Source organism: Orcinus orca, chromosome 13 (genome assembly GCF_937001465.1).
Source record: "Orcinus orca chromosome 13, mOrcOrc1.1, whole genome shotgun sequence".
Taxonomy (NCBI): domain Eukaryota; kingdom Metazoa; phylum Chordata; class Mammalia; order Artiodactyla; family Delphinidae; genus Orcinus; species Orcinus orca.
The window spans coordinates 1,878,817-1,900,536 of NC_064571.1; the positions used below are offsets into that span (position 1 = coordinate 1,878,817).

General features: G+C 45.3%; 1 protein-coding gene across 16 annotated transcripts in view; it reads left to right on the forward strand.

Moving 5' to 3' along the window:
* The window catches only part of UXS1 (UDP-glucuronate decarboxylase 1), a 74,589-nt gene that overhangs the window by 18,939 nt on the left and 33,930 nt on the right, over positions 1–21,720 (forward strand). For 11 of the 16 annotated variants that reach the window (XR_004475615.2, XR_007470954.1, XR_007470955.1 and 8 more), the window contains one exon: positions 10,352–10,412. The exons of 3 other annotated variants lie outside the window; for them this stretch is intronic. Coding sequence is in view for 9 of the 13 variants with exons in the window: in XM_004277722.2 (XP_004277770.1) it covers positions 10,352–10,412 (61 nt within the window). In the remaining 4 variants the exon portion in view is untranslated. Of the gene's footprint in view, positions 1–9,348; positions 9,624–10,351; positions 10,413–21,720 lie in introns of all 16 variants that reach the window. 2 more of the 16 variants (XM_049696172.1, XM_033401672.2) reach the window with 1 other exon arrangement.

Below are 21,720 nucleotides of genomic sequence, written 5' to 3' on the forward strand. Positions count from 1 at the left end.
AAAAAAAATATTTAAATGATTTTTTTAACATCTTTATTGGAGTATAATTGCTTTACAATGTTGTGTTTTTGCTGTATAACAGAGTGAATTAGCTACATGCATACTTATATCCCCATATCTCCTCCCTCTTGCGTCTCCCTGCCACCCTCCCTATCCCTATCCCTATCCCTATCCCTATCCCTATCCCTATCCCTATCCCTATCCCTATCCCTATCCCTATCCCTATCCCTATCCCTATCCCTATCCCTATCCCTATCCCTATCCCTATCCCTTCTAGGTGGTCGCAAAGCACTGAGCTGACCTCCCTGTGCTATGCGGCTGCTTCCCACTAGCTTTCACATTTGGTAGTATATATATGTCCATGCCACTCTCTCACTTCGTCCCAGCTTACCCTTCCCCTTGCCTTTGTCCTTTATTCCTGTCCTGCCCCTAGATTCATCAGAACCATTTTTTTTTTTAGATTCCATATATATGTGTTAGTGTACGGTATTTGTTTTTCTCTTTCTGACTTACTTCACTCTGTATGACAGACTCTAGGTCCATCCACCTCACTACAAATAACTCAATTTCGTTTCTTTTTATGGCTGAATAATATTCCATCGTATATACGTGCCACATCTTCTTTATCCATTCATCTGTTGATGGACAGTTAGGTTGCTTGCATGTCTTGGCTACTGTAAATAGTGCTGCAGTGAACATTGTGGCATGTGACTCTTTGATGGTTTTCTCAGGGTATGTGCTCAGTATTGGGATTGCTGGGTCACATGGTAGTTCTATTTTTAGTTTTTTAAGGAACCTCCATACTGTTCTCTATAGTGGCTGTATCAATTTACATTCTCATCAACAGTGCAGGAGGGTTCCCTTTTCTCCACACTCTCTCCCACATTTATTATTTGTAGATTTTTTGATGATGGCCATTCTGACAGGTGTGAGGTGATACCACACTGTACTTTTGATTTGCATTTCTCTAATGATTAGTGATGTTGAGCATCCTTTCATGTGTTTGTTGGCAATCTGTATGTCTTCTTTGGAGAAATGTCTATTTAGGTCTTCTGCCCATTTTTGGATTGGGTTTTTTTTTTTTTTTTTTTTTTGTGCAGTACACGGGCCTCTCACTGTCGTGGCCTCTCCCGTTGCAGAGCACAGGCTCCGGACACACAGGCTCAGCAGCCATGGCTCACGGGCCTAGCCGCTCTGCGGCATGTGGGATCTTCCCGGACCGGGGCACGAACCCGTGTCCCCTGCATCGGCAGGCGGACTCTCAATCACTGCGCCACCAGGGAAGCCCCTGTGCAAAAGCTTTTAAGTTTCATTAGGTCCCATTTGTTTATTGTTGTTTTTATTTACATTACTCTAGGAGGTGGATCAAAAAAGATCTTGCTGTTATTTATGTCATAGAGTGTTCTGCCTATGTTTTCCTCTAAGAGTTTTATAGTGTCTGGCCTTACATTTAGGTCTTTAATCCATTTTGAGTTTATTTTTGTGTATGGTGTTAGGAATTGTTCTAATTTCATTCTTTTGCATGTAGCTGTCCAGTTTTCCCAGCACCATTTGTTGAAGTGTCTGTCTTTTCTCTGTTATATACTCTTGCCTCCTTTATCAAAGATAAGGTGACCATATGTGCATGAGTTTATCTCCGGCCTTTCTGTCCTGTTCCATTGAGCTGTATTTGTTTTTGTGCCAGTACCATACTGTCTTGATTACTGTAGCTTTGTAGTATAGTCTGAATTCTGGGAGACTGATTCCTCCAGCTCCATTTTTCTTTCTCAGGAGTGCTTTGGTTATTCGGGGTCTTTTGTGTTTCCATACAAATTGCGAAATTTTTTGTTCTAGTTCTGTGAAAAATGCCAGTGGTAGTTTGATAGGGATTGCATTGAATCTGTAGACTGCTTTGGGTAGTAGAGTCATTTTCACAATGTTGATTCTTCCAATCCAAGAACATGGTATATCTCTCTACCTGTTTGTATCACCTTTCATTTCTTTCATCAGTGTCTTAGTTTTCTGCATACAGATCTTTTGTCTCCTTAGGTAGGTTTATTCCTAGATATTTTATTCTTTTTGTTGCAGTGGTAAATAAGAGTGCTTCCTTCATTTCTCTTTCAGATTTTTCATCATTAGTGTATAGGAATGCAAGAGATTTCTGTGCATTAATTTTGTATCCTGCTACTTTACCAAATGCATTGATTAGCTCTAGTACTTTTCTGGTAGCATCTTTAGGATTCTCTGTGTATAGTATGATGTCATCTGCAAACAGTGACAGCTTTACTTCTTTTCCGATTTGTATTCCTTTTATTTCCTTTTCTTCTCTGAGTGCTGTGGCTAAAACTTCCAAAACTATGTTGAATAAGAGTGGTGAGAGTGGACAGCCTTGCATTGTTCCTGATCTTAGAGGAAATGGTTTCAGTTTTTCACCATTGAGGATGATGTTGGCTGTGGGTTTGTCATATATGGCCTTTATTATGTTGAGGTAAGTTCCCTCTATGCCCACTTTCTGGAGAGTTTTATCATAAATGAGTGTTGAATTTTGTCAAGCTTTTTCTGCATCTGTTGAGATGATCATATGGTTTTTATCCTTCAATTTGTTAATATGGTGTAACACATTGATTTGCGTATATTAAAGAATCCTTGCATTCCTGGGATAAACCCCACTTGATCATGGTGTATGATCCTTTTAATGTGCTGTTAAATTCTGTTTGCTAGTATTTTGTTGAGGATTTTTGCATCTATATTCATCAGTGATATTGGCCTGTAGTTTTCTTTCTGACATCTTTGTCTGGTTTGGGTATCAGAGTGATGGTGGCCTCGTAGAATGAGTTTGGAAGTGTTCCTCCCTCTGCAATATTTTGGAAGAGTTTGAGAAGGATAGGCGTTAGCTTTTCTCTAAATGTTTGATAGAATTCGCCTGTGAAGCCATCTGGTCCTGGACTTTTGTTTGTTGGCAGATTTTTAATCACAGTTTCTGTTTCAGTGCTGTGATTGGTCTGTTTGTATTTTGTATTTCTTCCTGGTTCTGTCTCAGGAGGTTGTGTTTTTCTAAGAATTTGTCCATTTCTTCCAGGTTGTCCATTTTATCAGCATATAGTTGCTTGTAGTAATCTCTCATCCTTGGTATTTCTGCAGTGTCAGTTGTTACTTCTCCTTTTTCATTTCTAATTCTATTGATCTGAGTTTTCTCCCTTTTTTTCTTGATGAGTCTGGCTAATGGTTTATCAATTTTGTTTATCTTCTCAGAGAACCAGCTTTTAGTTTTTATTGATCTTTGCTATTTCCCTCATTTCTTTTTCATTTATTTCTGATCTGATCTTTGATTTCTTTCCTTCTGCTAACTTTTTTGGGTTTTTTTTGTTTTTCTTTCTTAATTGCTTTAGGTGTAAGGTTAGGTTGTTTATTTGAGATTTTTCTTATTTCTTGTGGTAGGATTGTTTGCTATAAACTTCCCTGTTAGAACTGCTTTTGCTGCATCCCATAGGTTTTGCATCATCATGTTTTCATTGTCATTTGTCTCTAGGTATTTTTTTGATTTCCTCCTCAGTGATTTCTTGGTTATTTAGTAGCGTAATGTTTAGCCTCCATGTGTTTGCATTTTTTACAGTTCTTTTTCCTGTAATTGATATCTAGTCTCATAGCATTGTGGTCAGAAAAGATACTTGATACGATTCAGTTTTCTTAAATTTACCAAGGCTTGATTTGTGACCCAAGATATGGTCTGTCCTGGGGAATGTTTCATGAGCACTTGAGAAGAAAGTGTATTCTGTTGTTTTTGGATGGAATGTCCTATAAATATCAATTAATTGAAGCTTGTATTTCCTTATTTATTTTCATTTTGGATGATCTGTCCATTGGTGAAAGTGGGGTGTTAAAGTCCCCTACTATGATTGTGTTAGTGTTGATTTCCCCTTTTATGGCTGTTAACATTTGCCTTATGTATTGAGGTGCTTCTGTGTTGGCTGCATAAATATTTACAATTGTTATATCTTCCTGGATTGATTCCTTGAACATTATGTAGTGTCCTTCTTTGTCTCTTGTAATAGTCTTTATTTTAAAGTCTATTTTGTCTGATATGAGTATTGCTACTCCAGCTTTCTTTTGATTTCTATTTGCATGGAATATCTTTTTCCATCCCCTCACTTTCAGTCTGTGTGTGTCCCTAGGTCTGAAGTGGGTCTCTTGTAAACAGCATATATACAGGTCTTATTTTTGTATCCATTTAGCCAGTCTGTGTCTTTTGGTTGGAGCATTTAATCCATTTACATTAAAGGTAATTATTGATATGTATGTTCCTATTACCATTTTCTTAATTGTTTTGGTTTTGTAGGTCTTTTCCTTTTCTTGTGTTTCCCCCCTGGAGAAGTTCCTTTAGCATTTGTTGTAAAGCTGGTTTGGTGGTGCTGAAGTCTCTTAACTTTTCCTTGTCTGTAAAGGTTTTAGTTTCTCTTGAAAATCTGAATGGCATCCTTGCTGGGTAGAGTAATCTTGGTTGTAGGTTTTTCCCTTTCATCACTTTAAATATGTCCTGCCCCTCCCTTTTGGCTTGCAGAGTTTCTGCTGAAAGATCAGCTGTTAACCTTATGGAGATTCCCTTGTATGTTATTGCTTTTCCCTTGCTGCTTTTAATATTTTTGCTTTGTGTTTAACTGTTGATAGTTTGATTACTATGTGTCTTGGCGTGTTTCTCTTTGGGTTTGTCCTGTGTGGGACTCTCTGTCCTTCCTGGACTTGGGTGACTATTTCCTTTCCCATGTTAGGGAAGTTTTCAACTATAATCTCTTCAGATATTTTCTCAGACCCTTTCCTTTTCTCTTCTTCTTCTGGGACCCCTGTAATTCGGATGTTGGTGTGTCTAATATTGTCCTAGAGGTCTCTGAGACTGTCCTGAATTCTTTTCATTCTTTTGTCTTTATTCTGCTCTACGGTAGTTATTTCCACTATTTTATCTTCCAGCTCACTTATCCGTTCTTCTGCCTCAGTTATTCTGCTATTGATTTCTTCTAGAGTATTTTTTTTTTTCCTGGTATGCGGGCCTCTCACTGTTGTGGCCCCTCCCGCTGTGGAGCACAGGCTCTGGACGCGTAGGCTCAGTGGCCATGGCTTACGGGCCCAGCTGTTCCGTGGCATGTGGGATCCTCCCAGATCGCGGTGTGAACCCCCGTCCCCTGCATCGGCAGGCAGACTCTCAACCACTGCGCCACCAGGGAAGCCCTAGAGTATTTTTAATTTCAGTTATTGTGTTGTTCATCACTGTTTGCTCTTTAGTTCTTCTAGATCCTTGTAAAATGTTTCTTGTATTTTCCTCATTCTGTTTCTGAGATTTTGGATCATCTTTACTATCATTACTCTGAATTCTTTTTCAGGTAGGTTGCCTATTTTGTCTTCATTTATTTGGTCTCGTAGGTTTTTACCTTGCTCCTTCGTCTGTGACGTATTTTTTTGTCACTTCATTTTTTCTTTTTTTTTTGATGGGTGGGGCTGTATTCCTGTCTTAGTGGTTGTTTGGTCTGAGGTGTCCAGCACTGGAGTTTGCAGGCAGTTGGATAGAGCTGGGTCTTGGTGCTGAGATGAGATCCTCCGGCAGGCCTCGCTTGATGTTCCTGGGGTCTGAGGTTCTGTTAGTCCAGTGGTTTGGACTCGGAGCTCCCACCCCAGGAGCTTGGGCCCAGCCTCTGGCCTGGGAACTGAGATCCCACAAGCCAGTCACTGGGGGTTCCTCCCGCCCCCTTAGGTGTCCGTGGTCCCCCAGCGGTGCCTGGTAGGTGCCCTAGTTGTGTGGAGACACAAAGTTAATTGATTTTTTTCAGGAGTCTTCCTGAAGCCCGACCCCAGATCCTGTGGGAAAGCCTTTCCTCTAAGGCCCTCTGTCAGTTTGATTTCTGCAACCTGTGACGATGCAGACACATGTCCACATCAGTGTCATTGGTCCCCCCGCCAGTAAAATTCCCAAATAGTCTGAATGTTGGTAGAAGGAAGGATCTAGGGGTGTTGAAACCTTCCTTTCCCAAGCCCTGCGGATTTCTCAGTTCCTGCAAACTCGTGCCCTCATTTGGCTCCAGCAGGCGGTCAGATGGTTTCTAGCACCTGCTGACCATCTCAGAGGATTCCGAAGTAGGAATGCCATTTGTTGGGCCTGGAACCCAGGGCCACTTGGAAGCACCATGGGACGTTAGGGACGGGGAGCCTGTGATTCGTCCCATTCAGTCATTTGTTTGCTTTTGTCCCCATACTGCCAATACATCGGGAAGCTTCCAGAACTGAGTCCAGGCGAAGTGGCTGGGAGGGAAGAATGGTATTAGGTCGTGGACACTCTTACGTGAGTCGGTTTCCAGAGGAAGGTCCTGAGTCCTGCTCATGCTCTATCTGGGCTCCATCTGTGTCTTGGCCTCGGACACGGGGACCTCTCCCTTGAGAGTGTGGAGAAAACTCCCAAGTGTCTGGAGTAACAGTTAGGTCTTAAGAGCTTTAAAAAAGAAAAAGGAAGACATTCATTCGTTAAAGTTTGTATATATTTTTTCCCCCTGGGACGTGTTTGGACGATGTGCTTAGCCTTGTGTGAGCCTGTTGTCAAGTCTAGAATAAGAAGGTAGAAATGGAGAGCAATTTTTTTGATCTCGGTGTTTTCATTAAATGATCAAGGAGAAAGGAGGATGGAGAAAATTCATCAGACTAAATGTGTTCGTTCACTCTCTTGCCCTCAGCTGATGGTTATATGCAGTCACCAAGCTATCAATTTTAACTCTTACCTCGAGCAAACGTTGTTACTTGTTTTTTTAACTGATTCCATCACTAATAGAAGGCTGTTATTTGTGCTTTTATCTTTCTTGCCACTATCCGGTGCTGAAATGACACTGCCTGTAACATTTCATTGGATGGGAACCAGAAATCCTGCCTTCGATAGGACTGCTGTAATTTGAGGACTGTTAATTGAAGCTGTTTAAAAAATAAATAGTTTACAGTAAGAAGTAACCCACCACAAGTTTTACCTTGGCTGAAAAAGAAAAAATCTGCCCACCAGTGATTATTTTCTTTAGAGAATAGCATTAACTTTCTTACGAAAAGAACGTGAATCATCTAGGTAACTCTTCTAAGGCAGTGGCTTTGCACACAGGATCTCTTGAATTATGAGAATTATACAAACTCCCTTTGATACTTCTGTGATGTTGTTGTTCCTTTTAACTCGGGAGAGACGCACACGTATGACTGTAATCTGAAATAGTTTTCTGGTAACTCATTCCTGTGAAACTGTGAGAGTTCCCAGTAAGCTGGGCACTGAGGGTGAGTGCCCGCCCCGCGGGGCTGCTTTGCCGTGACTCAGCCTGAAAGGGTTCTGTCCCTCCAGTGGGCGAGCCAGTCAGGTGACAGCTGGGCCCTGGTTACTGGGCGAGTCAGAAGGTCAGGTGCGGACGTGACCTTGTGGAAGTTGGAGGAGCTCGGTCTAGTTTCATTCCTCCTGACTTTGTGTGATAGGAATGTTCACACAGCCATCCTGACCCCGGCAGCATAAGAATGTCACTGGGAGGAAATACATGATCGTCACTTGGGGGCAGAGGGGCGCCAAGAAATAAGGACACAGTTGACAGGTCAGCACCAATTTACACAGGGAGGCACAGGGCTCAGTGCCGTCCGAGCAGCCTGGGTCGTGGACTCTGCCGTGTTTTGTTTTGTTTTTAGAGAGTACAGACACCTGGGCCCCACTCCCTGCAATGATGCTCTCATTGGCCTAGCATGCAGACTGGGCTTTGGGAGTTTGCACATCTCCCCAAGTCATTCTAATGTACAGGCAAGTTTGATTTCTTTTCTTTCTTTCTTTTTTTTTTTTATTGACGTACAGTGGATTGACAGTGTTGTGACTCTCTGGTCTTTCGGTCCTCCTGACCTCACGCTCCAGTTCCTAATAGTTGGATTGCATGCTGTTTCATTCCATCTCCACATCTTTAAACATTCTTTGAATAGATAGCAGGTAATAATGCTAATTAAAATTCTAAGTAAAAGTATCTAGGCTCTCCTAACAAAGAGGAAGGTTAGAGTGTGGAATGGGATAACTAGTGACTGTAGGCTCCATGTGGGGGGTAAGGAAAGGTCCCTTACTGAATTCACGCTTCGTTCTGCCTTCCTGCCGCTTCTCACTCAGAAATGCAGGCTTCAGGTGGGCGGCCTCCCGACCCTGCCCCATGGCTGCTGTGTCCCCAGCGCAGGGCGTGGCCTGGAACAGGTGCTCCAGAAAAGGTGCCTAACACACGAATACGTGGGTGAGCGACACCTGGGTAGGATTTTAAAGGGGCCCTGGCCTTAGAGAAGCCCACACCTCGCCCTTGCCCTGTTCACCCAGCTTGGGGCTCGGGGCTTAGCCACCACCCCCTCGCCCGGCCAGCTCGGTCACCCGGCTGTCACCACCTGGGGTGGTGCACACCCAGGAGGACCCTGGCTCCCGCCTAGAGCTTTGTGCCCTGAGTCCTCAAAGCGAGGAACGAGGGCCGTGAGGTCGCTTTTAAACGTTCAGTAACACGATCACCCACGTGGGATCCGAAACTCGGAGAGAAACGGGGCACGAAGGCAGCCAGCCTTGCGTTTCTTAGATCAAGGGCTTCTTAGCACACACTGCTTAGAGCAGTTTTCTTCGTCATCCTGCACCAGTGACTGTGTCAGGCGGCTCTGTCTGCTTCAGTTTTATTTCTTTTAAGGATATTTCCTAGAAGAAAACAGTTTGCTCTTCCTGCCTGGTGTAAATAGCATATCTGGTTTCATGTTAAGCTTTCATGCAGGCACTGCTCCAAGCTCACCACTTGGATGAAAATCGGTTTCAGTGGACAAATTGGCCACCTCTTCCTGGATGCACAAGTCTTGTCCTGTGTTCCCTCCGCCCACTTCATTCCCAGGGTGCAGCCCTGGCCCCCCCTCCCTGTGACTCTCTCTAAAACCCTTCAGCCTGGAGGGGATGAACACTCCGTGGGTGGGTGAGGGAAGGGAGGCGTCAGGACGGCCTGGAGGAGAAGCGGCTGGTGGGCAGCGCGGGGAGAGTGGGATGGAGCTGAGTCAGCTGGGCCCGTGGATGCTGGGAGCTCAGACTGAGGCTGGAGCAGGGGTGTCGGGCCCTCGGAGAACGGGGTACCGGGCAGGTGGGAGGGCTGCCCCGGCCAGTGCTGGGGCTTGCATTGTCATCCTCCCCGGCCCCGCTTCATCAAGCGCTTGCTGTGGTGGCCGGGTCCCAGGACGGCTTGCGGGCAGCCCTCTGGCTCGAGGGAGCAGGAAACCCGAGGTGCCCAGAGCGCCTGGGGGTCTTGCCCCAGGGGTGTGGACGGGGTCACAGAACTGACACGGGAAGGCTGGCATTCTCACCATCCCCTGGGCGTCTCCCAGCTGCCTGCCTGTGTTTGGCGTCTGCATGGCGAACTTGACCTTTTGAGAGTCTGGAAGCTCCTGCGTGGGGATCACGTGCACTGCCAACCCGCCCAGCTCTGTTGTCAGCGAGCTTCACTCCGTCAGGAGACGAGAAGCACCTGCTTCAAGGTCTTCCGTCTGAGCACCTGTCCTGCGCCGTTCAGCTCAGCCACTGAGGAGATGCGTTCCACATCCTGGCTGCGGGTGTGGAGCGGATGGAGACAGGGCCCCCGCCCAGCACATCTGCAGTTAAAATAATAACTCCAGAGCTACTTTCTCCACATTTTTTAAAAAGCCCTTTTGTTTCTGACCGAATCACTTTAAGAGTGGATATTTCAAGTCTATATTTATCAACTCTCTTTTGAAACTTTATATGTCTTTTATGCTGCCCCAGTCCTGGAACATCCGTGTGGGTTGGGGACTGGTGGCACCTTGATGGGGGCAAGAGGCATTGAAAGATAAGGTGAGACCCCAGACAGGTTCAGACGGACCATGGTGGGCAGAAACGGCTGATGCCCAGTCGCTTTGTCCAGGGCCCCCAGCTGGGTAGGGGAGGCTGGAATTGTGAAACCGCCCGAAGAGGGGAAGAGTCTCACCTAACACCTTCTCTTCCTCCTGGGGGTACAGTCGGCAGGGCTGGGTCTGTGACCCCACACAGCCGATATCTTCCTCCCAGGCCTGGGCACGGCATCTCCCGTGTTTTGTGTTCAGCCCTGGCTGCCGGTGGCTGGTACTCCCTGACGTTTTCCCTGTCCAGGGACAGCATCGCATGTCACGCCTGTGTGATCGTAAACAAGAAGCAGGTTGATCGTGAGCTCAGGGTTAACCAGTGCTTGCTTGGTTGCCGCAGCCCCCTTTCGGAGAAGAGAGGGGAGCAGATAGTAACAGTTCTCAAATCCGGCATTTGTTTTGGTGGCAAGTAGAGAAAGTATTCAAATGAGATGTTTGACTCTTTCTTTTATAATCTCTTTATGTTATACAGCTTCACCCAGAAATACCCGCCTGTAAAATTTTTATCAGAGAAGGACCGTAAAAGAATTTTGGTAAGTTTACACATCTGATTCATATTTGTAATCGAGGAATTTGCTTTTTAAATGGAAGTGTAATTCACAACGCATAAAAGTCACCGGTACAGTGTATACAGTTCAGCGTATACAGTGGTTTATGGTTTGTTCACAAAGTCCTGCACCAGCTCCACATCCTAATGCCAGAACATTTTATCACCCAAAGAAACCCCATAGCCATCAGCAGTCATTTCCCATCCCACCCCCCTGCCCCCCAGCTCCTGGCAACCACGAGAACGACTTTCCGTCTCTGGATTTGCCTGTTTGGGGCATTTCAAATGATACAACGTGTGGTCTTTCTCCTAAACGTCAACGTTTCCAAGGTTCGTCTGTGCTGCAGACAAATCTGGGCCTCATTCCTTTTTAGAGCTGACTAATACTGCATTGGGTTACCCAGTTACTAGTTGCTGGGCATTTGGGGTTGGTTGTTACTCCTTTGAGGTTAGTGTGAGCAATGCTGTTGTGAACATAACGGGTGGGTACAAGGTTCTGGGGACATAGGTTTCCTCTCCTTTTGGGTATATGTACGCCTAGGAGAGGAATTACCAGATCGTATGGTGACCCTGTGTGTAACTTTCTGAGGAAATGTGAGACTTTCCGGAGCGGTGGTTTTTAAACCCTTTGCTGGTTCACACGCCACCTTGATAAATACACTGGGGGCGTCCTCGGCTAGTGTCTGCTTGTTAAACGCGAACACAAATTCACCGGTGAAAGAACCCCATGTGCGGGCCGTGCAGCAGAGTGCGTCCAAGGAGATCAGCACCTTTGCATTTTGTAAGAGTGCCGGCTTTGTTGAGATATAGTTCATGTACTGTGCAACTCACCCCCTAAAGTGTACAATTCAGTCGTTTTTAGTACATTCACAGGGTTGTGCAACCATCATCGATTTCAGAACGTTTCGCCCCCAAAGAAGCCCTGAGCCTGTGAGCAGTCACTCCCCATTTCCGCAGCCCCTCCACCCCTCGGCAACCAGGAATTGACTTTCTGTCTGTGGACGTGAGCCAATTCTGGGTGTTCATACAGGTGCAGTAATGCACTGTTTGGCCTTTTGTGACCAGCTAGCATGTTTGTAAGATTTATTCCTGTTGCAGCACTTATCTGTACTTCACATCTTTTCATTACCAGGTAATATTCCGTTGTATGGATAGGACACACTTTATTGTCCGTTTATCCTGTGAGCCATATGGCAGCTCTTTAAACTTTGGAGGGACTGCCAGACTGTTTCCCACATTGGCTGCACCGTTTCGCATCCCATGACACGCAGCAGTGTGTGAGGAGTCCGATTTCTCTACGTCCTTGTCAACACTTGTCATGATAGGTCTTTGTGCGTAGCCCTGCTCGTAGGTGTGAAGTGCGCTCTCGTTGTGGTTCTGATTTGAGTTTCCTGATGGCTGACGATGTTGAGCATCTTTTCATGGGCTTATTGGCCATTTCTGTATCTTCCATGGAGAAATGTCTGCTCAGACACTTAGCCCATTTTAAAGTTGGGTTCTTTTTCTTTTCATTATCGAGTTCTTTATCCCAGATCTAAGTTTCTTATCAGATACTTGATTTGCAAGTATTTTTTCCCATTCTGTGGGTTGTCTTTTTGCTTTCTTGATGGTATTCTTTGAAGAGTTAAATATCAGTGAAGCTTATTTTTTCTTTTGTTCCTTGTGCTTTGGTGTCACATTTAAGAAGTCATAGCCTAGGGTCTCCCCTGGTGGTGCAGTGGTTAAGAATCCACCTGCCGATGCAGGGGACATGGGTTCGAGCCCTGGTCCGGGAAGAACCCACATGCCGCGGAGCAACTAAGCCTGTGCGCCACAGCTACTGAAGCCCGCGCACCTAGAGCCCGTGCTCCGCAACAAGAGAAGCCACCGCAACGAGAAGCCCGTGCACCACAACTACTGAGCCTGTGCTCTAGAGTCCGTGAGCCATAACTACTGAGCCCGCGTGCCACCGCTCCTGAAGCCCACGCACCTAGAGCCCGTGCTCTACAACAAGAGAAGGCACCGCAATGAGAAGCCCGTGCACCGCAACAGAGTAGCCCCCACTCGCCACAACTAGAGAAAGCCCGCAGGCAGCAATGAAGACCCAAAACAGCCAAAAATAAATAAATTTATTTAAAAAAAAAAGAGGAAGAAGTCATAGCCTAATCCAGGGTCACAAAGATTTGCCATGTTTTTTTCTAAGACTTTTACAGCTTTAGTATCTTACATTTAGGTCTCTGATCCATTTTGTGTTCATTTTTATACGTGGATTTGGATAAGGGTCTCCCGTCCTTTTGCATGCGGCTGCCTAGTGGTCCAGCACTGTTGGCTGACAAGACTAATCGTGGCCTGTTGAATTGTCTTGCCACCCTTGTCAAAAATGAACTGACCATAAGTGTGAATGTTTATTTCTGGACTCTCAGTTCTGTCTGTCGATCTATATGCCTATCCTTGTGCCAGGACCACACTGCCTTGATTACTGTAGCTTTGCAGTAAGTTTTGAAACTGGGAATTGTGGGTCCTCCACCTTGGTTCTTCAAGATCATTTTGACTGTTCTGGACCCATTACAGTTCCTTGTGAATGTTAAGACCAGCCCGTCAGTTTCTCCAAAGAAGCCAGCTGAGGTTCTTACAGAGACACATGGACTCTGTAGGTCAGTTTGGGCAGCAGTATTGCCATCTTAACAGTATTGTCTTCTGGTTCTTGAACATGGAGTGTCTTTCCATTTATTTAGGTCTTCAGTAGTTTCTTTTAACTTTTTTTTTTGTAGTTTTCAGAATGCAAATTTTGTACTTTTCTTTGTTAAATTTATTCTAAAGTGTCTTATCCTTTTTGATGCTAGTATAAATCGAGTTTTGCCAGTTTCATTTTTATATTGCATATTCTCTTGGTAATTAGAAACACAATTGATTTTTGTCTTAATGTCCTGCAACCTGCTCAACTTGTTGGTCGGTTCTAATAGTTTTCAGTGGATTCCGTAGGATTTTCATGCAGGTCGTGTTGTCTGTAATTATAGGTGGTTTAGGTTTTGCCTTTTCAATGTGGATGCTTTGTATTTCACCTTCTTGCCTAATTGTCTTGGCTGGAACCTCTGATACAGTGTTGAATAAAAGTGGGAGGAGCAGGGCTTCCCTGGTGGCGCCGTGGTTGGGGGTCCGCCTGCCGATGCAGGGGACACGGGTTCGTGGCCCGGTCCCGGAGGATCCCATATGCCGCGGAGCGACTGGGCCCGTGAGCCATGGCCGCTGAGCCTGCGCGTCCGGAGCCTGTGCTCCGCAACGGGAGAGGCCGCAACAGTGAGAGGCCCGCGTACCGCTTAAAAAAAAAAAAAAAAAAAAGAAAAGTGGGAGGAGCAGACGTCCTTGTCTTGTTCCTGATCTCAGGGGAAAGGTTTCAGCCTTTCACCATCAAGGGCCGTGTTAACTGTGGGTTTTCAGAGATGCCTTTCATCAGGTTGAGGAAGTTCCCTTCTCTTCCTAGTTTGTTCATTTTGCAACCAACCTTGCATACCTGTGATAAATCCTAGCTGATTACTGTGTATAATCCTTTTTTGTATATTGCTGGATTTGATTTGCTAATATTTTGTTGAGGATTTTTATGCCTATGTTTATAAGAGATACTGGTCTAGAATTTACCTTTCTTATGAGGTCTTCTTCTGGTTTTTGTATCAGAGTAATAATGGCCTCGTAAGATAAGTGGGGCAGTGTTTTTTCCTCTTCTACTCTTTGGGAAGACTTTGAAGATCTGGCATTACAGTTGACCCTTGAAGAACATGGGTTTGAACGGTGCCAGTGCACTTATATGTGGATTTTTTTCAGTAAAGACACACTACAGGGACTTTCCTGGTGGTGCAGTGGTTAAGAGTCCACCTGCCAATGCAGGGGACACGGGTTCGAGCCCTGGTCTGGGAAGATCCCACATGCCATGGAGCAACTAAGCCCGTGCACCGCAACTACTGAGCCTGCACTCTAGAGGCCACAAGACACAACTGCTGAGCCCGCGTGCCACAGCTGCTGAAGCCCACACACCTGGAGCCTGTGCTCCACAAGAGAAGCCACCCAATGAGAAGCCTGTGCACCGCAATGAAGAGTAGCCCCTGCTCGCCACAACTAGAGAAAGCCAACACACAGTGACGAAGACCCAGTGCAACCAAGAAAAATAAATAAATACATAAATTTATTTAAAAAAAAGACACACTGCAGTCCATACTACACGATCTGTGGTTGGTTGAATCTGCAGATGTGGAACCACAGATGTGGAGGACTGACTGTAAAGTTATCTTGGATTTCCCACTGTGTGGTTGTTTGGCACCCCTGACCCCTGAGTTGTTTGAAGGTCCTACTGTAAGTCTTCTTTAAATGTTTGGTGAAGTTCACCAGAGAAGCCATCTGCACTTAGGCTTAATTCAATTTCTTGTTACAAACCTATGCAGTTTTCTGTTTCTTCTTGAGTTACTTTTGGTAGTTTGTATCTTTCTAGGAATTTCACTGCTTTAGCTGCATGTCCTAAGTTTTGGGAATGCTGTTTCTTCATTGTCATTCATTTCAAAGTCTTTTCTAATTTCCTTTATAATTTATTCTTTGATCCATTAGTTACTTGGGAGTGTGTCATTTCATTCCTACATACTTGTGAATTTCTCAGATATCTTTGTTACTGATACCTAATTTCATTCCCTTGTATCAGAGAACATACCTTGTGCGATCTGGATCCTTTTAAATTTGTTGAGGCTTGTTTTATGGCCTAGGGCATAGTCTCTCCTGGAGAATACTTCATGTGCTCTTAAAAGGACTGTGTCCCATGCTGCTGCTGAGTGGAGTGCTCCGTAGGTGTCTGTTCGGTCCAGGTGGCTTATCGTGCTTTTCAAGTGCTTTATTCGCTTGTTAATCTGCTGCATAGCTCTGTCCAGTATCGAGGATGAGGTATTGATGTTTGTTTGCCGTTTTTGTTGTTGAATTCTGTTTCCCCCTCTGATTCTTTCAACTTCACTTCATGTATTTTGGGTCTCTGTTGTAGGTGCATAAATGTTTGTAACTGTTATATCCACCTGATGGATCGACCCTTTTATCCTTATAAAATGCCCCCTCTTTATCTGTGAACATTTTTTGTTTTAAAGTTTGTCTGATAGCATTGTAGCCACTCCGTCTTTCTTATTGTTGTTTCTATGCTGTGTTTTATATTTTCACATTCAGCACGTTATATCTTCGAGTCGACAGTGTCCTCGTTAGACAGTGTGTGGTTGGATCTTATTTTTTCTAGTGTTCTGCCTTTTGAGTAATTGTTTAATCCATTCACATTTAATGTTATTTTCGACATAGTTGATTTTTATTTCTGCCACTTCATTTTGTTTTCTGTTTGCCTCACATCTTTGTTCCTCTGTTCTCCATTACTGTTTTCTTTTGCATTAAGTAAATCTTCTCTTGTATAACATTCGAATTCCTTTAGTTTTTTTTTTTTAACTGTATTCCAAAAATTTGTTTTGTTCCTGGTGGCTCTAGTGCTCACCACATATGCCCTAACTCATGACTCTGCTCCAGGTTTATACTGTGGTCCAGTGAGGTGTAGAAATGCCCCCCACATTAGTTCTGTGTATTACTTCTATCCATGTTACAAACCCAACACACCGTTACGATTATTACTTTATACAAGTTTATCTTTTAAATAAGCTGAGTGAATAAAGCAGAGAAAGGATATATTTATGGAATTTGTTACATTAACCTTTTTATAACGTTTTTATCAACCTTCATTTGTTCCTGTGGGTTTGAGTTAACTTTGGTGTCATTTCCTTACTGCAAACAACTTAGCTCTCACCTACCTTCTTTGCACTATTGTTGCCAAATATATTTCTGTATTTTAAAAGGATAAATAATATAATTATATATATTATTTTGTTCAAGTGGCTTTTTCTTTTTTGTTGTGGTAAAATGTATATAACATAAAATTTATTAATCATTGTTAAGTGTATAGTTCTTCGGCTTTAAATGTGTCCACATTGTTGTGCTAAGTAGTTTGGTCTTTAAATTTAAAGCAATTAAGAGGAAAAGGGGAAAAATGCAATGATATTGCCTTTTATAGTTACTCAATTACTTTATTCTCCCCCCACCCCCCAGTATCGTCTGCCTTGTGCCTGAAGACTTCAGTATTTCTTGTATGGCAGGTCTGATAGCAATGAATTCTCTCACTTCTTACCTCTCTGTTTTTTATCTAAGTTACCTTTGGTGTCTGTAAGATTCTCGGCTGTAGTGTCTCTCTACTGCCTTCTCCATCATTTGTTATGAAACGTCAGCTGTGAGTCACACTGGGGTTCCCTGCGCTTCAGGGGTCATTCTCTTTTCCTGTTGTTCAGTTTCCTGCGGCTGCTGTAATAATTCCACCAACCCCGTAGCTCAGAACAACAGGAGCTCCCAGCTCTGGACGCTGGAAGTGTAAATCCAAGTTGTCGGCAGGGCTGTGCTCTGTCTGGAGTCGTTCCCAGCCTTTCTCTGCACTCTGTTGCGGCCAGTAGTCCCTGAAGCCCTGCCTTGTGGGGCATCACCCCAGCCTTTGCCTCCATCACCAAGCGCTCCTCTCCCCATGTCTCACGCTGGACTCACGGTCCACCCTGATCCACTCTGACCTCACCTGAACTAATTACACCTGCAGTAGCCCCGCTTCCAAATAAGGTCACGTTCTGAGGTTCCCAGAAGGACATACATTTTGCAGGACAGTGTTCAACCCAGTGCACCTGCTTTCAGACTTCATCTTTGTCTCTGGTTTTCATCATTTTTAGTGTGACGTGTCTGCGTGCGTCTACCTTTGTTTACATTTTCCTACATGGAGTTAGTGGAGCTTCTTGAAGTGTAGGTTACTGTGTTTCGTCAGTTTGGGGAGTTTCAGCCATTATTTCCTTGAGCATTTCTCTGTTCCTCTTTCTTCCTTTTTCCCGTTACATGTTGGGGTGGTTATTGGCGTCTCATGTTTGCCAGAGGCTCTATTCACTCTCCTCATTTTCTGTTTTTTTTTTTTTTTTAATTATTTATTTAGTTTTGGCTGCGTTGGGTCTTCATTGCTGCATGCGGGCTTTCTCTAGCTGTGGCGAGCGGGGGCTGCTCTTCGTTGCAGTGTGTGGGCTTCTCACTGTGGTGGCTTCTCTTCGTTGTGGCTCGCAGGCTCTATGCGCACAGGCTCAGTAGTTGTGGCTCACGGGCTTAGTTGCTCCACAGCATGTGGGATCTTCCCGGACCAGGGCTCAAACCCGTGTCCCCTGCATTGGCAGGCGGACTCTCAACCACTGTGCCACCAGGGAAGCCCTTTCTCTCTGTTCTTCACGGAGCATGAGCCCCTTTGGTCCAGCGTCAAGTTGGCCGATTTGTGCTTCTCCAGATCCAGAAGATTGTCGAATCTCTCTGGCCCACGTTTCTTTTTGGTTTCTGTGCTTGTCAGCGTAGAATTCCCATCTGTCTGTCTTCTAACTTCTCTTTTTGTCTCTTCCTTTCTTAGTCTGGTTTCCTCCAGCTCTTTGAGTGTATTTGTGGTGGCTGCTTTGGAGACTGTCGAATCCGTCACCTGGGTCCCGCAGGCAGTTTTGTTGCCGGGTTGCTTTCCTGTGCGTGAGTCACATGCAACTGTTGCTTTGCACGTCTCGACATTTTTGGTAGAAAACTAGACATTCTGGGTAGTTCATTGCAGCAGCTCTGGATCCTGACTGCCCCCTTCCCCGAGGCCTGTTTTATTTTGGTTTGCTTATTTATTTGTTCGGTGGCCTGGCTGGTCTACTTTGGTGACGTCTGTTTCCCCTGGAGTGCGAAGGTCTGGTGGCCGCTCCTCAGAGGCTGCAGCCTCGGGAGTGGACACGGTCACCTGGGTGGCGGTGGCTCCAGCAGGGCCCTTGTCACGGGCTCCTTCCCCGATCGCTCTGTTGAGCTGTCGGCCTTGTGTGGTAGGCTCTGATAACTGGCCGGTGGGGTGATCTGTCCTTCGTCAAGGCTTTGCATTATAAATTGCTCCTCCCTTTTACCTAATTAAATTCTGGCCCCTTTGCAGAGGGAGATTTGAGCCCAGTCTTGGAGGTTTGTTCTGACCCGGGAAGGCTCTTGGGTCTCTCCCCGGTTCCGTCTTCTAAACCAGCTGTTATCATAGAGCTGCCAGCCTCCTCCTGACTGCTTGCCACCCTGATCTCCCTTATGCTTGAACTTCCCCACTGTCTCTTCCAAGTAAAGTCAGTTCCTTTAGGGAGATCAGTAGCGCCTCATCAGTTACAGACTTCCATGCCTGGGGCGGAGCTTCTGCTCCGAGTCAGGGGTGGGAGCTGGTTGGGGGAAGGGAGCGCTCGACCAGCAGGCTCGGGGGTCAGGAGTCCAGGCCGAAGGGGACGAGAAATGTGGAATGCGGGGGCCCTGCCCTTCCTAGGGAGATGCTACGTCTTTCACTGGGAGCCCCTATTTTTGGCCACACCTGACACTCTCACCGGCTCTGCACTGGGTGGAGGGTGGAAGGACAGAGTGAGCCGGGGCTCACGTGTCCAGACTCTCACGGTTCTTATTAAATTTTGGCAGATTTTCATGGATACATGTTTCCGTATCTGCTGTATGCCCTTAGGACAAAATCCAGACACTTAAATATTGGCTTTGGAATTAATTTTCTCCTGTTGTGGTTGTCCCGTTTCACCAGGTCTGTGGCGCTCCTGGTATATCTGTGACCTTGGCGTATCAGTGGTTAGGACCCAGAGGTGTCTGTTCTTGGCCATCATGTCCAGTGTAGGATCGTGCGTCCCAAACACCAGAATAACACTTGTGAATCTGTTAAACTGTTTCCCCCCCAAAATCTCCCTTTTCTTCTAGAAGTTACAGGTAAGTCTCTTGCCTTTTGGGGTGGCTACTGAACCTCACCCTGAGTAGACTCTAAAGCCAGTTGTACACCCATCTTTTGGGTGATTTCCATCACATCAAAATGTGTAAGTATTTAGGCATGAATTGAGAAATACATCAGTGAAAAGAAAAGCTGATTTTCCTCTTCTCCCTGCGGCCACACGTCAGAGTGATCAGAAAATCTGAAGCTGTGCGCAGATGTACAAACCCTGCACGGCCTTGCTAGAGTTCTTGTCATTTCCACGTGGGATGGTTTTCCTGTAATGCTGGGCACTGTCGAATTCGCTTCACGCATAACCACAGTCCACGAGCCCAGTGTCTGACTCATCTGCCGCCTCATAGGTTAAGTCACATCCCGAGTCATTTGGGGCCCAAGGCTGGCATATGGTTGCTGCAACTTAAAGCCTCTTCAGTAATTGTTGACGCCTTCGCACAGAGAAGAGTTTTGTTCTGAAAGATATCCTTTTTTCTTTTTTTTTTTTTTGCTGATGGACGGGGCGGCATGAGATTGTGTGCTGCCCTGAGCTGGACCCGCCAGCTGCCTGTTGGCCCCGACAAGAACAAGCAGCACACGGGGCAGAGGTCACGGACTGCAGAGCCAAGCAAAGCTGTGCGCGGCCTGGTCTGTTCTCTTCCCACCGTCCGCTCCCTGTTACTCAAAGGCCTGCGTTCAGCGGTTATTTTCCTGAGGAGGCTGCCTGAGTGCTAAGCTTCTGCCCGTTTTGTTTCTTTTTGAAATGCTTTCCTAAAGGGGTGAAATTGATTAGGAGAAACATTTTATTTTATTTTGGTTTTATTTTTTTAATTTTTTAAAATTTATTTGCTTATCTTTTCATTTTTGGCTGTGTTGGGTCTTCATTGCTGTGTGCAGGCTTTGTCTAGTTGCGGCGAGCGGGGGCAACTGTTCATTGCGTTGCGCGGGCTTCTCATTGCGGTGGCTTCTCTTGTTGCGGAGCTTGGGCTCTAGGCGCGCAGGCTTCAGTAGTTGTGGCCCGTGGGCTCAGTAGTTGCGGCTCGCGGGCTCTAGAGCGCAGGCTCAGTAGTTGTGGTGCACGGGCTCAGTTGCTCTGCGGCATGTGGGATCTTCCCAGACCAGGGCTCGAACCCGTGTCCCCTGCATAGGCAGGCAGGTTCTTAACCACTGCGCCACCAGGGAAGCCCGAGAAACATTTTATAACCACCCAGCTAGGTTACATAAATCTTAAGTATTTTAGATAGAAAGGAATTATTCAAGAAAAAAAATTTTTTTTAATCTATTTTAAGAAAGGCTAAGGTGCTTCCAGCAATTTTGTCACCAGAGACTAGTGAAGTGTTGGCAGCCATCGTGTATGATTTAATGCCCTGCGTTTCTGCTGGCTCCAGGCCTCACCAGTTATTTTAGGTGCAGAGATAAAGTTAGCAAGCTACAGAACATCTTATTTTAGGAAACGTTTGCATATAGATAATAGAGCTACATTAAGAGGGGTTAAATTTCTTCTGAAAAGATGTATTTTTTTTGCAGAAATATTCATATAACGTCCACAATTTGAGACATACAAAATAAAATTTGTAAGGAAAAAAAAGATGTAATTTTTCTGATTTAAAAACTGGGAAAACGCAATAAAACAAAGGTGAGATAAAATGCAATCTTGCCCCGTGAGGTAATCACCAGTGGTGAGCCAGATTGGAAATCCAGTTATTTTTCCAGAAAATTATTTTTTCAAATCATCCTTCAGGTGTACAGGTAAAGCGTAAGAGCGCTAAGATAAAACACACACCAGACGAGTCGACAGGTGGCGGAGGGAATATGAAATTAGGACGACTGGGCTGATTGCGTCATTCTGGTGATCTGGGGATCTTGGCCCCAAACTCCACCCCCCCAGATGTCAGTTCGCATCCCTAAAGCAGAGGGGTTTAGCAAATGAGGCCCCGATAAAGAATGGACGCAGCTGATAGGAAACCGTCGGGCATATCAGGGCTTCTCAGCCATGCATGTTCTAAGTGTTTGTATTTGTGTTTCCATCCGAGCTCACACATCTCTCGGTGGTGGTGGACGGATGACTCTTCTTGGGCTGGTCTTACCCACCCCCTCCCCCAATCTGCCTTTTCTCCCCCAGGCTGCTCTGCTCCTGCCTGCAATAAACATGGGAATTACATGTCAGATTTTATGTGAACAGAGGACTTTATGGCAGATTAAATGTTTTAAAACCATAGACCTAGATGTTAAGGTGCTTTTTCTTTAGGTTAAAAGGAGTGGGTGTTTTCTCTACTGTTAATTCTTTCTGTTTGGAACAGGAGGGTGACGTGAATGTGAATTTTGAAGGAGCAGAAGGCAGAGGGGAGGGGAGAGCAGGAAAGGCAGAGAATGTGGTTTCCCATCCCACGTCTGTCTTCTGGGTTTCTTCCTTTTCGCTCCTATCCTCCAAAAACAAAATACGCTTTATCTAGACCCCTCCACTGACACTATTTAATTTGAATAAAGTCTTTTTATT